The 15,543-nt window shown below is 38.1% G+C and overlaps 1 protein-coding gene across 9 annotated transcripts in view; it reads left to right on the plus strand.

Annotated features, from left to right (window-relative positions):
- Positions 1 to 15,543, plus strand: part of SNAP91 (synaptosome associated protein 91) — a 138,014-nt gene that overhangs the window by 46,365 nt on the left and 76,106 nt on the right. For all 9 annotated transcript variants that reach the window (XM_080664913.1, XM_080664911.1, XM_080664914.1 and 6 more), the window contains exons 3-7: positions 5,758 to 5,900; positions 6,566 to 6,641; positions 7,508 to 7,610; positions 9,306 to 9,399; positions 11,001 to 11,112. In XM_080664913.1, coding sequence (XP_080521039.1) covers positions 5,758 to 5,900; positions 6,566 to 6,641; positions 7,508 to 7,610; positions 9,306 to 9,399; positions 11,001 to 11,112 — 528 coding nt within the window. The remainder of the gene's footprint in view (positions 1 to 5,757; positions 5,901 to 6,565; positions 6,642 to 7,507; positions 7,611 to 9,305; positions 9,400 to 11,000; positions 11,113 to 15,543) is intronic.

Consider the following 15,543-nt stretch of genomic DNA (forward strand, 5'->3'; position numbering starts at 1 on the left):
CAAAGGGTGGATGGAGAACCCAGCTGGATCCTAATGGTCTCCTGAATTGTGGAGTGGTAGAGGGTCCTTTGAAAAGACAGATAAAATTGAAAGGCCTTTTCCTAGACCAATCAGAAAAAAATGAAAGGAGAAATAAATAATCAATATCAGGTAATTATGAGAAAAGAGACATCACTACTGATTCTACAGAAGGACAATAAGGGAATACTGCTAACAACTTGATGCCAATAAATTCTCAACTTGTATGAAAAGGACAAATTTGTTGAAAGGCACAAACTACCAAGGCTCATTCAGAAATATGTAAAATAATCTGAGTAACTCTATCTATTAAATAAATTGAATTTATTGTGGGTTTTTTAAAGGTAGTCTAACATAGAGAACTCTCCAGGTCCAGATGACTTCATTACTAAGTTGTACCAAATATTTTAAAAAGAGGTAATACTAATTCTATAAAACTCTCCCAGAAAATTGAAGATGAGACAATACTTCACAACTTATTCTATGGGGCCAGTGCTACACTGATCCCCAAACCAGATGAAGACATTGTAAGAAAAGAAAAATAATAGACCAATATCCCTCACATAAAATTTTTACAAAATTTTATCAAATCAAATCCAATAACAGATAAAACGTCATGAGCAATGGGGTTTATCCCAAGAATGCAAGGTTGAAAGTTAATTAATGTAACTCAACATAAAAACAGACATTATAAAAAGAAAACTATATGATCATCTCAATAAATGCAGAAAATATATTTGACAAAATACTATATCCGTTCAAGCTAAAAGCTCTCATCAAACTAGGACTAGAAGGGCACTTTCCCAACTCAACATAAAACAATAGATCATCTATGAACTACTTTTAGCTCACATCACACTTACTAGTAAAAGATGAATGCTTTCCTCTGAAGATCAGAAAAAGACAGGGATGTCCTCTCTCACCATTTTTATTCAAATTACAGGAGATTCTAGCCAGTGCCATAAAATAAAAAACACACAAAACGGAAGTATCAAGATTGCAAGTAAAACTGACTGTCACAAATAACATGATTATCTTTGAAGAAAATATGATGGAATCTACCAAAAAGAACTCATAAGTGAGTTTAGCAAAGTTGCAGGATACAAAGTCAAAATGTAAAAATAAGTTGTATTTCTCAAAATTGGCAGTGAACATTTAGAAATTTAAATGAAAATACCATTTAAGAAATAATCAAAGAATATTAAATACTTTGAGAATTTATCTAGCAAAATATACCTAACACTGAAATACTAAAAATAGCCTTTTTGACCTATAATTGACAGACAAAAAACTGGACAAACATAAAGTATACTATTTGGTAAGTTTCGGTAAACATATGCACCCATAAAACTATCAGCAAAATCTATCAAAAACTGCAAAACATTGCTGAGACAAATTAAAGCAGATCTAAATAAATGGAGAGACAGACCGTGAATATGGATGGGAAGACTCAATGTTGTTAAGATGCCAGTTCACCCCAAATTCAGATAGAGATTTAACATAATCCCCATCAAAATCCCAGCAGAGCCGAAACCGGTTTGGCTCAGTGGATGGAGCGTCGGCCTGTGGACTGAGGGGTCCCGGGTTCGATTCTGGTCAGGGGCATGTGCCTTGGTTGCAGGCACATCCCCAGTGGGGGGGGTGCAGGAGGCGGCTGATCGATGTTTCTCATCGATGTTTCTAGCTCTCTATCCCTCTCCCTTCCTCTCTGTAAAATATCAATAAAATATATTTTTTTAAAAAAAAATCCCAGCAGACATTTTTTTAAGTTGATAAATTCAGTTTAAAACTCATGTGAAAATACAAAGGATCTAAAAGAGCCAAACCAACTTTGAAAAGAAACAAAGTTGGAGGGCTAACACTACCCAATTTCAAGAATTATTATAAATTTATATTGATCAAGATAGCATGGTATCGAGGTAAAGATAGACAAATAGATCAATCAAAATAACAGAATCCTGAAATAGACCCAAAGATATATGGTCAATTAATTTTTGACAGAGGTTCAAAGGCAATTCAGTGGGAAAAGAATCGTTGTTGTTGTTTTTTTTTTTCAACAAATGATGCTGGAACAATTTGATATTACAATGCAAAAAGGACCATATATTCATACCTCAGACCATTTATAAAAACTAACAATATATTGTAGATCTAACTTTACAACCATAAAATTTTTAAACTTCTAGAGGCATAGGAGAAAATTTTTGTGACCTTGACTTAACAATTTCTTACGTGATAATCCGTAAAAGAAAAACTTGATAAATAGGACTTTCTAATTAAAAACTTCTGTTCTCTGAAAGCCACTGTTGAGAGAATGAAAAGGGAATTCACGGACTTGGAGAAAATATTTACAAATCATGTATCTCATAGAGGATTTGATTCAGAATAACTAAATAATAAGAAACAATCCAATAAAAGTGGGCAAAGAATGTATGCCACTGACAAACTAATGAAAAGCATATGAAAAATAATGTCTAACATTATTCATCACCAGGGAAATGCCATTTCCTCGCTCTTTAGTTAAGTTTCTCCCCACCACCTGCCCACACCTAGCCCTGACACCCCCACATTTGTCCAAGGATACAGCACCTCTTATGGCTCTACACTTTGCAAATTTGCTAAAAATGTACTTCTCATTCCTGTCACGGGTCATAGCTGAGTTTAGGGTCCTTCCCATGGGATCTTTTCTACTATCTCACTGTATTTTCATAATGCAGTATATGTGTAACAATATTTACAAACATTTATTTTGGGCACTTACTTTGTTCAGACTACTTGAAATTCTTATAATAGCCCTGAAAAGTAGTAATTATTACCCCAATGTAAAAGATGAGGACCTGAGTGAAAGGGATATTAATTTTCCGAGAGTCACACATGTAGGCAGGGGCTTAGGGGGGCTCTGGCCTGGGGCTCTTTCTGCTCTATTATTTTGCCTCTCTTTACTCATCTCATAGAGGGGTTTCTCTATTATTTGATCATGCTTTTGTCTCCTCTGACCAGCAGTGCATTTCTGTATTCCCTGAGCCCAGTTCAGTAAATAAACGAATAGAAGAATTTATAACTGGAACAGAATTTCAATTAGTCCCATGATACTGTCTCAGAAAACAATGCGAGAGCATCGTGATTTTTCTTTTTCAAAGAACTGCTTATATTTGGGGCTAAAGTATAGCTTTTCGCTCAGCAGATGTTTACCATGCGTTGTGTTCTGTGAAGTGCTGCACAGGAAACAAGACATTGGCATGACTGTTTCCATCTTCCAGGAGCTTTGGTATGGCAGGAACTTAGGACGATTATGCATCTAATCTGAACACCCAGCAAGAACGAAGTGCCTCAAGTTTTAAAACAGAGAGAGGTCACATGGGGCTACATTTAAAAGGGACCAGGAAAGATTTCTTGAAGGATGAATAGAATTCCAATAAAGGAAAATGTTGAGGGAAGGGCATTAAGGGGACAGGGATGATGAATGGAATTTAAAATAAAGTCAGAAATAAGTCTGGTTTGGTCCACATGTAACTCAGAACAGTTATCAATACGCTTTAAGAAATTAATAGCTACTTCAGTGATGGAGTATCAACTTTTTAAAACCGTACTTATGATAAACTAGAGGCCCAGTGTATGAAATTCATGCACGGGCGGGGGGGTCCCTCAGCCCAGCCTGCAACCTCTCCAATCTGGGACCCCTCAAGGGATGTCCAACTGCCCTCTCACAGTCCAGGACTGCTGGCTCCCAACTGCTCGCCTGCCTGCCTTCCTGATTGCCCCCAACCGCTTCTGCCTGCCAACCTGATCACCCTCTAACCACTCCCCTGCCAGCCTGATTGATGCCTAACTGCTCCCCAGCCAGCCTGTTTGCCCCTAACTGCCCTCCCCTGCTGGCCTGGTCACCCCTAACTGCCTTCCCCTGCAGGTCTGGTCACCCCTAACTGCCCTCCCCTGAAGGCCTGGGTCCCCCCCAACTTCCCTTCCCTGCAGGCCTGGTCACCCCCAACTGCCCTCCCTTGCAGGCCTGTTCCCTTCCAACTGCCCTCCCCTGCTGGCCATCTTGTGGTGGCCATTTGTGTCCACATGGGGGCAAGATCTTTGACCACATGGGGGCAACCATCTTGTGTGTTGGAGTGATGGTCAATCTGCATATTACTCTTTTATTAGATAGGATAGAGGTCTGGTGCACGGGTGGGGGCCAGCTGGTTTGCCCTGAAGGGTGTCCCGGATCAGGGTGGGGGTTCCTTTGGGGCATGGGGCGGCCTGGGCGAGGGGCCTGTGGTGGTTTGCAGGCCGGCCACGCCCTCCGGTGACCCAAGAGGAGGCCCTGGTATCTGGGATTTATTTATCTTCTACAATTGAAACTTTGTAGCCTGGAGCGGAGCCAAGCCTTCTTCTCCCTCCATTGACCAAATGGCGGCAGCCATTTCTGTTGGGATTTATGTATCTTCTACAATTGAAACTTTGTAGCCTTAAGCAGAGGCCTGGGCTGGCCAGGGTGTGCAGAAGGCTTGGCTTCCTCCATCGCCGGGTGCAACCCTAGCCTCCTGCTCTCTCCAGCTCTGTGGCTGCCACCATTTCTGTTGGGCTTTATTTATCTTCTATAATTAAAACTTTGTAGCCTGGAGTGGAGGCCTGGGCCCGCCAGGGTGTGCAGAAAACTTGGCTTCCTCCATTGCCGGGGAAACACAAGCCTCCCTCCTGCTCTCTGTGGCCACAGCCATCTTGGTTGGGTTTATTTGCATATTCGCTCCTGATTGGCTTGTGGGCGTGGCTTTTGGGTGTGGCTTGTGGGTGTAGCGGAGGTACAGTCAATTTGCATGATACTCTTTTATTAGATAGGATAGAGAAGTGCATAAAACAAATACATAGCTTGATGATCACTGAGTGTGGATTTTGAGTAAAGAAAAGCATGTGTTTGCCTCTGTGTTGGTTGCATGGGATTTCCTAGGAAATGGGAATCACACACAGTTCTCTGAATGGTGGGTGTGGCATGCAAAAGAAGTCTAAGGTGTTGTTTCCTCTTCATTTCTCACTGCCCCGGTGTGGCTTAGATTCATTTTGTAATCCTGTGATCGTGGGTTGTCTCTGCTAGCTTTTTGACAATACTCACTATGTTTTCTGAATGCTGGGCAGTGCCTCTTGGCCACTGTAAAAAAAAATTTCCCCCCTGATTTAGACCTGGAATCATACTGATAATATGTAGGATAGTGAATTTATTATAAAGTTTTACTCCCTTAGAAACTAGAGTCAAATTATAGTAATTTAATTCATGCACGATGTTCTTTGAAAGCTTATATGGGCGTAGTAAAATTATTTCCTTTTACTATTTGCTCTCATTCTGACACTTATGTGACAAATGTATTTATTAATAACCATCAAAATTAAAATCCAAGTGAAATATGCTTTTAGCTCTTGTGTTTCAAAAAATGCATTTGTGTTACTGACTTGGAGGGATAACAAAGATGATTAATATGAGGCTTAGCTTTCCTGGAGTTTGTACTTTTAAAAAATGACATTGGTAATAGAAAACACATAAAATTTAGGAGAGGATTCAATAGAAAAAAAATAAGCTCAAGAAAAAAACACAAATATATGTGTAAAAATAATACAGTTTAACTTTTAAAAATTTTATTAACTATTTTCAAAGCAATTTTGAATTCATTTTAGTGAACAGGTTTAAATGTTTAACATTTGAAATGAGTTTTTGTATGTAATGATAAATATAATTGACTGATATCTTCTATATGTTCATAGATTTGATCCAGGCTACCAATGAGACCAATGTTAATATTCCTCAGATGGCCGACACGCTCTTTGAACGAGCAACAAACAGTAGCTGGGTGGTTGTATTTAAAGCTTTAGTCACAACACATCATCTCATGGTGCATGGAAATGAGGTAAACTAAGTAACCTTGTCTATTTTTGGTGGGGGAATGAGGCTTTTGTGGAAGAGGATGATGATGACTTAAGGCCCTTTGGGTTTTCACTAATTAGCAGGAAAAAAAAGAGGAAATCTTGGTTCATATACTTCTAGAGTACAATTTTAATCTTCTATTTTGCTATTTTTCAAAAAGCAAATGTGGTTAGACATTTTATTAGAGATAGCTAAGTATTCAGTATTACTGGTATCTAAATGTATTTACCATGTCAATGTATTAGTGGGCAAAAATGTGAGGGAAAAGGAACAATAAAATTATTTTTCCCATAGGAATTATTCCTTTGTGCCTTTAAGTGAAAATTGCTTTTATAAACATGTTTAATTTTGGAAAATATTAAGAATATAAAAATTTCCCATTTTGTATAGGATGCATACTGAATCTTATTAAATTATAGTGTTTCTAATATGTATAGAAATGAAAGATCATACAATTTAGTTCTAACTCAATAAGTATTATTCAGTCCTTTCCCCCCTTCAGAGAAAGTCAGGAAACTAGGAAGATTTATAAATGAGTAAAAGAAAAGAGTGACAATTTGTAAAAATAAAAATTCCCTTTAGTATCAGAAATTATTTAAAAGTATGATTTGAGAACATTGGTGTTTGATTCAATTTTTTGTTTTTCAGAGATTTATTCAGTATTTGGCCTCTAGAAATACACTATTCAATCTCAGCAATTTTTTGGACAAAAGTGGATCCCATGGTGAGAATACTTACGTTTTATCTTTTTTTTTTTTTTGCTAATGTTTATTGTGTTTAATTATTATTATTTTTGAAATGAAGTTATTAATACAAAATCATTATAACTGTGTGTTTAAGAAAAAATGAAAAGTATAGGGTGTACATACATTTTTTGATAGCTCAATTGATGTTTCTTTCTTTTCATATTTAACCCAAAATATATGTACTCTTTGAATGAATAATTATGGGACACCCTGAATATAGGTAGTTTATACTAGTTTTTAAATATCTCATTGTTAAAATAACTCAGCATGTAAATTATGTAAATTTTATTTTTGTCTTTCTAGTGTTTACCTTAAATAGTAAGTAACAGTGGTTGTGCTAGACCCACAGTTGTTTGTTTATAATGGTGCAAGAAGCAGTGAAATGAAAGGTACTTTCCCAATTTAAAAAACAGGTAACAGTCCTGAAGGAGTGTTCTTTATAAATGAATAGAATTCAAATGGCATTCATCTGTTCATTCATCATATTTGCTGGTTGCTATTACGTATAAGGCAGGCACACCAAGCAAGTGAAGAGTTCTCAGAGAGTTGCACATATTAAGTCTAAAACAGGCTGTTATTTGAAACAGTGAACAAAACTGCAAGGAAAAATCAGAATAGGCATTCTGTACAAGGATGATAGCATAACTAAACTGAATAGTCTTGGAATGTCTCATGGCAAAAGCATTTTTGCCTGCAGTAGTATTTTAAATGAGGCTTGTCTGATACACTTAATGACCTCATCCTAGAATTATTTACATTGGGGAGATAAAAGAAATTGGTACTAAGCAAAGCACAATTGAAGGTATTTTATTAATTAGTTTTATTTCCTCTGCTCCTTCCCCAGGTTACGATATGTCTACCTTCATAAGGCGCTATAGTAGATATTTAAATGAAAAGGCTTTCTCTTACAGACAGATGGCATTTGATTTTGCCAGGGTGAAGAAAGGGTATGTTGTTTCTTTCTCCTATTTATTTGAGCAGAAAAAGTTTTTGAAAGCATACTTAATTTATTTTAATTAAGCTTAAATGCCAATTAATTTTCATTATGAAGGCCCTGTTTACAAATGCTTGAAAAAGAAACAATAATATTATAGAAGTTAGCCTTGAGGTTGTAATATGCATTGCTTTATATATCATGCATAAAATCTGACATGATGCTCTGGTATAACATTTTGTTTATTAAAATCAATTCAAAATTCTTAAATATATATATATATATATATGTATATATATCTTTAATTTTAAATGGAGAGAATTTAAACAAAGTTTATTTAAAAGAGCAGTGACTGAAGTTGACAATAATTATTTCAATGTGTTTTGATTGAGGTTAAACTGAACTGTGTACACGGTGGAGATCTCTTTTTGAGAGGTAATACCGCCCTGGTATTACACACACACACACACACACACACACACACACACACACACACACCATAATTGAACTAATTATTAATACTAACTGTTGATTAAGAAAGCCTCATTGAAACACAGACACATTTTAATTCTTAATTAACGTTTATTTCCTTCTAAATAGATGTTTGAGTTTAATCCTAAATGTTCAGTCAAAAATTTGTGTAAATCTTGTGATTTTTTCTAACTTGAAAAAATGACAAGGTATTGTAGAAGGTTTAATATTTTAGTTTAGGGATCCACACAAAAAGATTTAACTCTATTCTTCTAATAGCTTGCCCAGCCTTAGCTTTAAACTTTTAAAATCATGGTGATGAACAATAATAAGCTTGCCTATTCAAAATAAGTTAGTTTCTTGTGGGTGAACATTTATAAAATGAAGATTCTTACTTCAACCCCTTCTTATTAGAGATGATTCTAGTCCATGCACTTTCCTCTGACTGCTAACATGGCCCTGGGCAATCATTGTTGATGTTCTCAGTAGGGTTGTAGCCTCTCCACAAGTCCACACCTTCTCAGAAACTTCTGCACCCTTTTATGCACATCAGGACACTTTGGGATACTTTTCCTACCATTGAAGTGAGAAAGACCTTGAAAATTGCCATCATTGGCCTGTTCACATCACATTTTCCTCACCCATTGCAGTACTGCCACTGCTTGACCATCCCTGGATGCAGGGGCTCCCTAAGCTGTGGGTCCAGGGTTCATTGCCTGCTCTGAAGCACCCTCCGGCACTAACCTCCAGTTTCATTCTATGTGGCTAGTTAAACACTTATCTCTTTTTGGCCATACTGTGCCTATCAGCATGCATTTTTCTTCACTGATGGTTCATAGTATAACATCTGGACTCCCAGTCCTACAGGTTTTGAAGACTTCCATGACATGTTTTCTCTCTTTCTCAGAAACAAACAAACTGGCATTTAGAAAACTTATATTTTGAATACTATTATCTAGGTTAAATATTTAAAAGAATCCATTTAGAAATTCAACTGACTTCTAAATATCCAGACCACATGGCTCTCTTCCTTTGTTGCCTGTGTGGTTGAAGAACAAGAATGGATAAAAGGAAGTAGTACAGAGAGCGGGGTCAACTACAACCTCTTCATGTCTCAAAATCATCCCACATGATTAACAAGGAAATAGTGGGGGAAACACCTTGGAACAATGTGTGTGGTCTTGAATTTTTCATGTACAAGGAAGTTTTATCTTTTTCTCTTTTTAAAAAATTGTAGGGCTGATGGTGTAATGAGAACAATGGTTCCAGAAAAGCTACTAAAGAGTATGCCAATACTGCAGGGACAAATCGATGCACTGCTTGAATTTGATGTATGTATCTCACTGGCAGATGTTTCTTATACAGTCAGGATTGTCTTTTTGAAGGTGGGCTACAGGTAAAGCTGGAAGCAGATTGAGATCTCCCTCATTTACATTAGATAAGCCCTTAGTTGAAGCTGTTAGTGCAGTGGAGATGATTGTGCAGATTGTCCCAGCAGTTTACCAGGTATTTACTAAGTCATGGGAAAATGTGAGTGATGCATTCTTGGAACCCCAGGTTTGGAGGAGGATGGCCATTTCCTGTTGTCTTTGACAGAATGTAGTGCAAAATGTACCTGCAGACAGCTGACTCCACCTGCTGTTAGAAGCCACTTTATACAGACCGTTTAAATGGCGTTTAAATGGCACTATCCACCAAAGAGAATTATTTCTGTTTTGTCCTGGTCCTTCTTCCTGGGTGGTCTCTAAAACCATTTCTGTGTGTTGGCTGTGGTAAGATTATATAGAACTAAACACACACACACACGAACACAAATAAAATTGGGGAAATCCGGATAAGATTTGTGGATTGTATCAATACCAATATCCTGGTTGTGATATTATACTATAGTGTTGTAATGTTACCATTGGGAGAAACTGGGTGAATGGTACCTGGGAATCACTATTTTTACAACTGCATATGGATTTATAGTTATTTCAAAATAAAAAGTTTAATTAAATAAACATTTAATTCATGAAAATAAAGTATTCTGACATGTAGTAAGATTCTTAACTCACATTGTTAGCTTTTCTTTCTTTTGGTGGTTGTTTAAAACTATTTTCCTCAGATATTAATAATTTAAAATTTCTGTTACAACAGTATGGTTTACTTTACAATTGCATCCTGGTCACAACACCCAACTCCTGTGGCATTTCAGTAAAAGCAGCAAACTATCTTGTTTTTGATAGATTTTATAGTAATGACTTAGCTAGATATTTATGGAATTGCTTATCTTTTCCTCTTTTTGTACATTTATTTTTTCTTTGCTTTTCTTCCCTTCAATAATACCATCCTAATGGAGAAAAGTCATAAAGGGTAAAAAAAACAAACAACAACAACAAAAACAAACAAACAAACAAAAAAACCCGAGCTTGTGAATGAGGATTCGGGAATGAGGAGAAATTCTTCTTCTTTATTTTGGGGGTTAGAGTATTTGGTGGATGCGTAAATGCTATGATTCTTAAGAATTGTTTTAGGGGTTGCTGATAAGGTATCTATTTCCCATGCTGTGCTTCCTCGCTGAGTTACTGCAGGCCCTGGAGCCTGAATCCTTACACAGAGAACATTACATAGGGGAGGTGGAAGAATGTAATAAAAAAAAGTAAAAGCAACAAAAGACCAGATGTTCAAAAGGTGGATATGATCCATCTATGGATTACTGATCAAATAGAGTGTATGTATGTCTTATAATTGATAGGACTAACTTCATTGACTCAAAGCAAGAACAATGCAATCCATCTTTTAATATTGGTAGGGTTACTAAGAGAACTACACAACATTTGTAAAATAGGGATGAATTTCTTAGTAATCATTTGAGACACTTTAATGTGCTCTGATAAAAATTGTCATTTGATGATACGATTTAACATATTAACTTCTCATTTTCTTCTAGGTGCATCCAAATGAGCTAACAAATGGTGTCATAAATGCTGCATTTATGCTTCTTTTCAAAGACCTTATCAAACTTTTTGCTTGCTACAATGATGGAGTTATTAACCTACTTGGTAAGTAGACTACTGAATGATGTTTGAATAAAGACTATCAGATGCAAAGATTTGGATACCACAGACTTCATACATGAAAATCTAAATATACCATTCATTCCAGTCACATTCCCCTGTGTATTCTTACATCTAAGGATTCAGCTCAGGGAACAGGAAGTAGTCTAGATGTTTTAGGCAGGAAGGGATTCCATACAGGGATTTTGGTGCTTACAAAATTTTAGAATGAATGAGGGAGTAGGTTATAAGCTTTGCCTCTCAGAATAAGTCCCATAATGATAAATAACTGCTCCATTTGCTAAAAACTCCCTGTGGTGCCACCCCTGGAGATTACAGGAAACAAGCAGTCACTGCCACCTCAGTCGGTAGAATAGTGAGAGGGGCCACTCCAGCTCCTAGGTTCCTGGACCTATTTAGTGATCAATGGTTCAGAGTGTACACTAGAACCCCCAGCTTCTTAAGGTATATTCCTAGAATAGGTTAGAAATGGATTCTTCTGCAGGCCATCCCATCATTATGTAAGGCCAGCCACTTTCGGATGGATGGGATTAATGTTAAGACTGATGGATTCTGTGGAGTCTGTTGTCTCATTTCGTGTGCAGTAAAAATAGAGGCAGTGTTGTGTGAGATATGATGATGGTGAGTAATTCCACAGATGGTGGTACTGGCAGAGCAATATGGGCAGAGATGATAGATCCACATACAGGATAAACCGTCTGTTATGGTATAGAGAAATTACTGCTCTCCTCCCTAGGAATCCATGCTTATCCTATTACTTTGTGGATGACTCCATTCTCCCTGGAGTATGGTGCCAAGGTGGAAGCCCAGCATTGATCTCGGGTATTGGCAGACTAAAGATTTAGCAATGGCACTTTGTTCATCAGTCTATGGAGTCATCTTACCCCCTGATTATTGAGAGTCTTTTGGTTGCCTTTGGCCTGCATTTGCATGGGATAGAAATAGTCTCATGCTCTTCATTCATTCTGAGTGGTCCATCTACTACCTTTTGTCCAGATCTCTTGTCACTAATCTTCCCATTTTATTTTTTTTAAGTCCCTGGTAAAACAGGCCAGCAGTTAGTTACTGCACATATTTTTGTATATTTCCATATGTATCCTCATATTTCCTTTGACATAAAGTAAAAATTCAGATAGATACACTACTTAAAGCTTGCCCTGCAGTAAAAGATTTCTTTCACTGTCAAGGTCACCCCTCTGTGGGGATAATAATGATTCATCAAACTACTTCCAACTAGTGCCAGCATGAGAAATCATCTGTAAACCAAGCTTGAGTTCTATTGCCCCTCAGTCAGCTGGTCGTAGGTATGATCTGATCTGAGGGAGGAAGGGCAGTGCAGAAGAGGAGGTGCACTGGGAATACGAGCCATGTTCACACAACCTGCATGGGATCCAGGATCTGCTTGAGGCTGACCTCTGATACACCACTTCCATTTGATAATGGAGTATTCTTAGACTTGTCCAACTTTATGGTTTTGTATATTAGAAAACACTTGAGGTCTCATGATTACTCGATATTCTATGGTCAGAATCTAAGTCTCTAGAAGCAAGCCAAGAGCAATTTTTCCAAAAGATATTAGTTACTGTCCGAAGAAGACATGGCTCTGCTCCAAAGCACTGGAGGCTCCTAAAATTCCTAGTGGAGCATGCCAGGGAGTTCTGCAGCATTCGGAGCTGCTGCAGGCGCTTTGAGCTCCTTTAGATCTGCAGGAGCAAAGGCCCATGTGACTCCAGTTTGGAGCTGTTGCAGAGCCTTCCCTTCATCGGGATTCTACTTCATATCTGATACTGTACCATTTATTCTGTTGAGAGCAGCACACACATGTTGTATATGCCACCTCCAAACAAACAAACAAAAAAACTCAGCCAACTTTGCCTGTATTTTGCTTATAGGGGGTGCAAGGTGAAGCAATCTGTCTTTCACAGGGAGGGGACCTTTGGACCTTCAGAAACTTCATTGCGGTAGCAGGTCCCTGAACTTTCATAGATTCTGTCTCTCACCCTTTGATATGCATGTATCTTATCAAGGCACTTAGCATACTTGAAGTTCTTGTCCAGTAGATACAATCAGGATAATGTCATCAAAGTGATATTCCCTGGGCTTATGATAGCCAGAGAGGATGATATCCCTGAAATAAAACAGTGAGGGTTTACTGGCATCCTGCCAGATGAAACCTAACTACTTATGATGAGCTCTGTTTATTGGCTGGAGATAAAAGAATTTTCTGGTTTGGTAGTTGCCTGTCAGGTGTCAGGAGCTGTGCTGATTTTACGCCGGTAAGGAGAACACATCTGGATCTCTGCAAGTAGGCGTCACCTCCTGATTAAGTTTACAGTAACCTACTATTACTCTCTACCATCCATGCATCTTTTGCACAAATCAGATATGCAAGTTAACTGGGGATATGATGGAATGCTAGCCCTGTATCTTTGCAGAAATTAGGAAACCGTTGTGAGGACTCTGCTAGTTTCAAAGTACTTCTATTCCAACTATACGTTCAGGAAACGGGAGCAATAATGGCAGATAGTTTCATGCATCCACTGGGATACAGTTTTCTTTTATCACCTAATCTCCATAGAGCCTCTACTCAGATTGATAGAACATAGAGTGACATTTTGAATCCCCAGGGAGTAGCATCAGCTTAGAGTCTGTGTGTCCCTGAAAAGTCTGGGCATGTTTTTTTTTTCCCCTGTGCACACTCTGATAACAGTCCCTTTGCAGGAGATGAGAAAAAAGTGCTTTGACTGTGTTTCTAGGGCCTTCTTTAAGAATACCTGGAAAGCTTATTGAAATTCAGGTTGCTTGACCCTAACCCAGAGTTTCTAATTCCGTAGGTCTGGAGAAGGGCCTGAGAATTGCATTTCTAATAAGGCCTGAGCAGTGCTGTTGCTGCCCATCTGGGGACTTCAGTTTGAGAGCCACTGTGTTTGAGTCCCTCCCAGATGCTCAGGCCAGCATTTTGAATCCACGCGTTTTGTATGCTCACCCAAATCGATGTTATCAATGATGTTATTAACTCTAATGTAATATGCCTTCTTTCCTGCTCAGACCTTTAGAATTCATTCCACTTCTCTAGATTTTTATCATTTAGGACTGACAGATTCAGGAGGGGGAAAAATGCAACATGCCTCATTAAATTTGTATTCAGATCAACATGAATGACTCTTTTTGTATTAATAAATACCATGCAATATTTGGGACATGCTAATGCTAAAAATTATTTGTTATTTACCATTTAAATTTAAGTTAGTATCTTTCATTTTGTCTGGCAATCATCCTGCCAACATAAATCTACAAACTCTTGTACTTCTTGGAGATGTGTGTTTCTTCCTCCTGGGTCCGACTTTGTGCTTGTCTCCCTGGGGCATGCAGGAATTGCTGGATTCTAATTTCATTCTATCAAGGCAGTTGACAAAAGGAAGGGGATAAGAAGTAGAAGGATAGGTATGAGGAGAATCTTCATTCTCTGATGAAAGGGGTTGATTACAGGATCTCCAAGCAAGGCAGGACCAAATTCTTCCGACTAAGAGGGAAAAGCTTTTTCCAGCAAGGATAGATTCATTTTTGGATGAATCTACCCAAGTGTTTTGTTTTGTTTTCACTTTTCTTTTACAATAAAATCCCTAATTTTCACAAAGGACACCATGGTGAGGCTGGAAATTTAACTTACCCACATATGTTATAATTCAGCAACTCACAGGATTAGACACTCATCTGACTTTCAGCTCTGACAGCCCTGTGTCTGCGAGAGATAAGGTTATTTTAGGCCAGCCTGAAGTATCACAGTCTGAATGGAACCCTGTGTCCATAATTTAAAATCCTGTGCTGTCATTTTCCTTTGTAAGCTCTTCAGGGGAGTCAGAAGCAGCCCCTCACCCCACAGTTGTGTTTGCCTTGTTCCCATCATGGTGGTCTCTATCCCAGCAGCTGCTCGCTCTGATAAGCTTAATTCTGGGTGCGCATTTCAGGAAACCATAGGTGATCATTTAAGTAATTATTTTTCTCCTGTGCAGCACAGCCTATGAGAATCTAATTTTCCAATAGCTGCAGGTGGACATTGCTGCCACTAAAGCCAATCAGGTTGCATATCTAATTCAAGATTCCCATCTTTAACGTTTTTAAGGTCTGATTTCTACAGCCACTTCAGTTATTAAGCACTGTACCTATTCAGGAAACAGAAAGTACCCTACATATTGTAAATAAAAAGAGATTTAATGCAGGGAGTTAGGTAGTTATATAATTATTGGAAGCCTGCAGGAACTGGCTCAGCCTCCTGAGATGACTACTGAATCTAGGGGAGCTACTACTAAGGCCACCACTTTAAGGTGTGCTCAAAGAAAGTCGCTTCTGCTACCACCCCAACTGCCTTTCAGCCCTAGAAAGCAGGAGAATGGACACCTGAAGCTATACTCCAGG

This window comes from Plecotus auritus (assembly GCF_963455305.1).
Source record: "Plecotus auritus genome assembly, chromosome: 4".
Classification (NCBI taxonomy): domain Eukaryota; kingdom Metazoa; phylum Chordata; class Mammalia; order Chiroptera; family Vespertilionidae; genus Plecotus; species Plecotus auritus.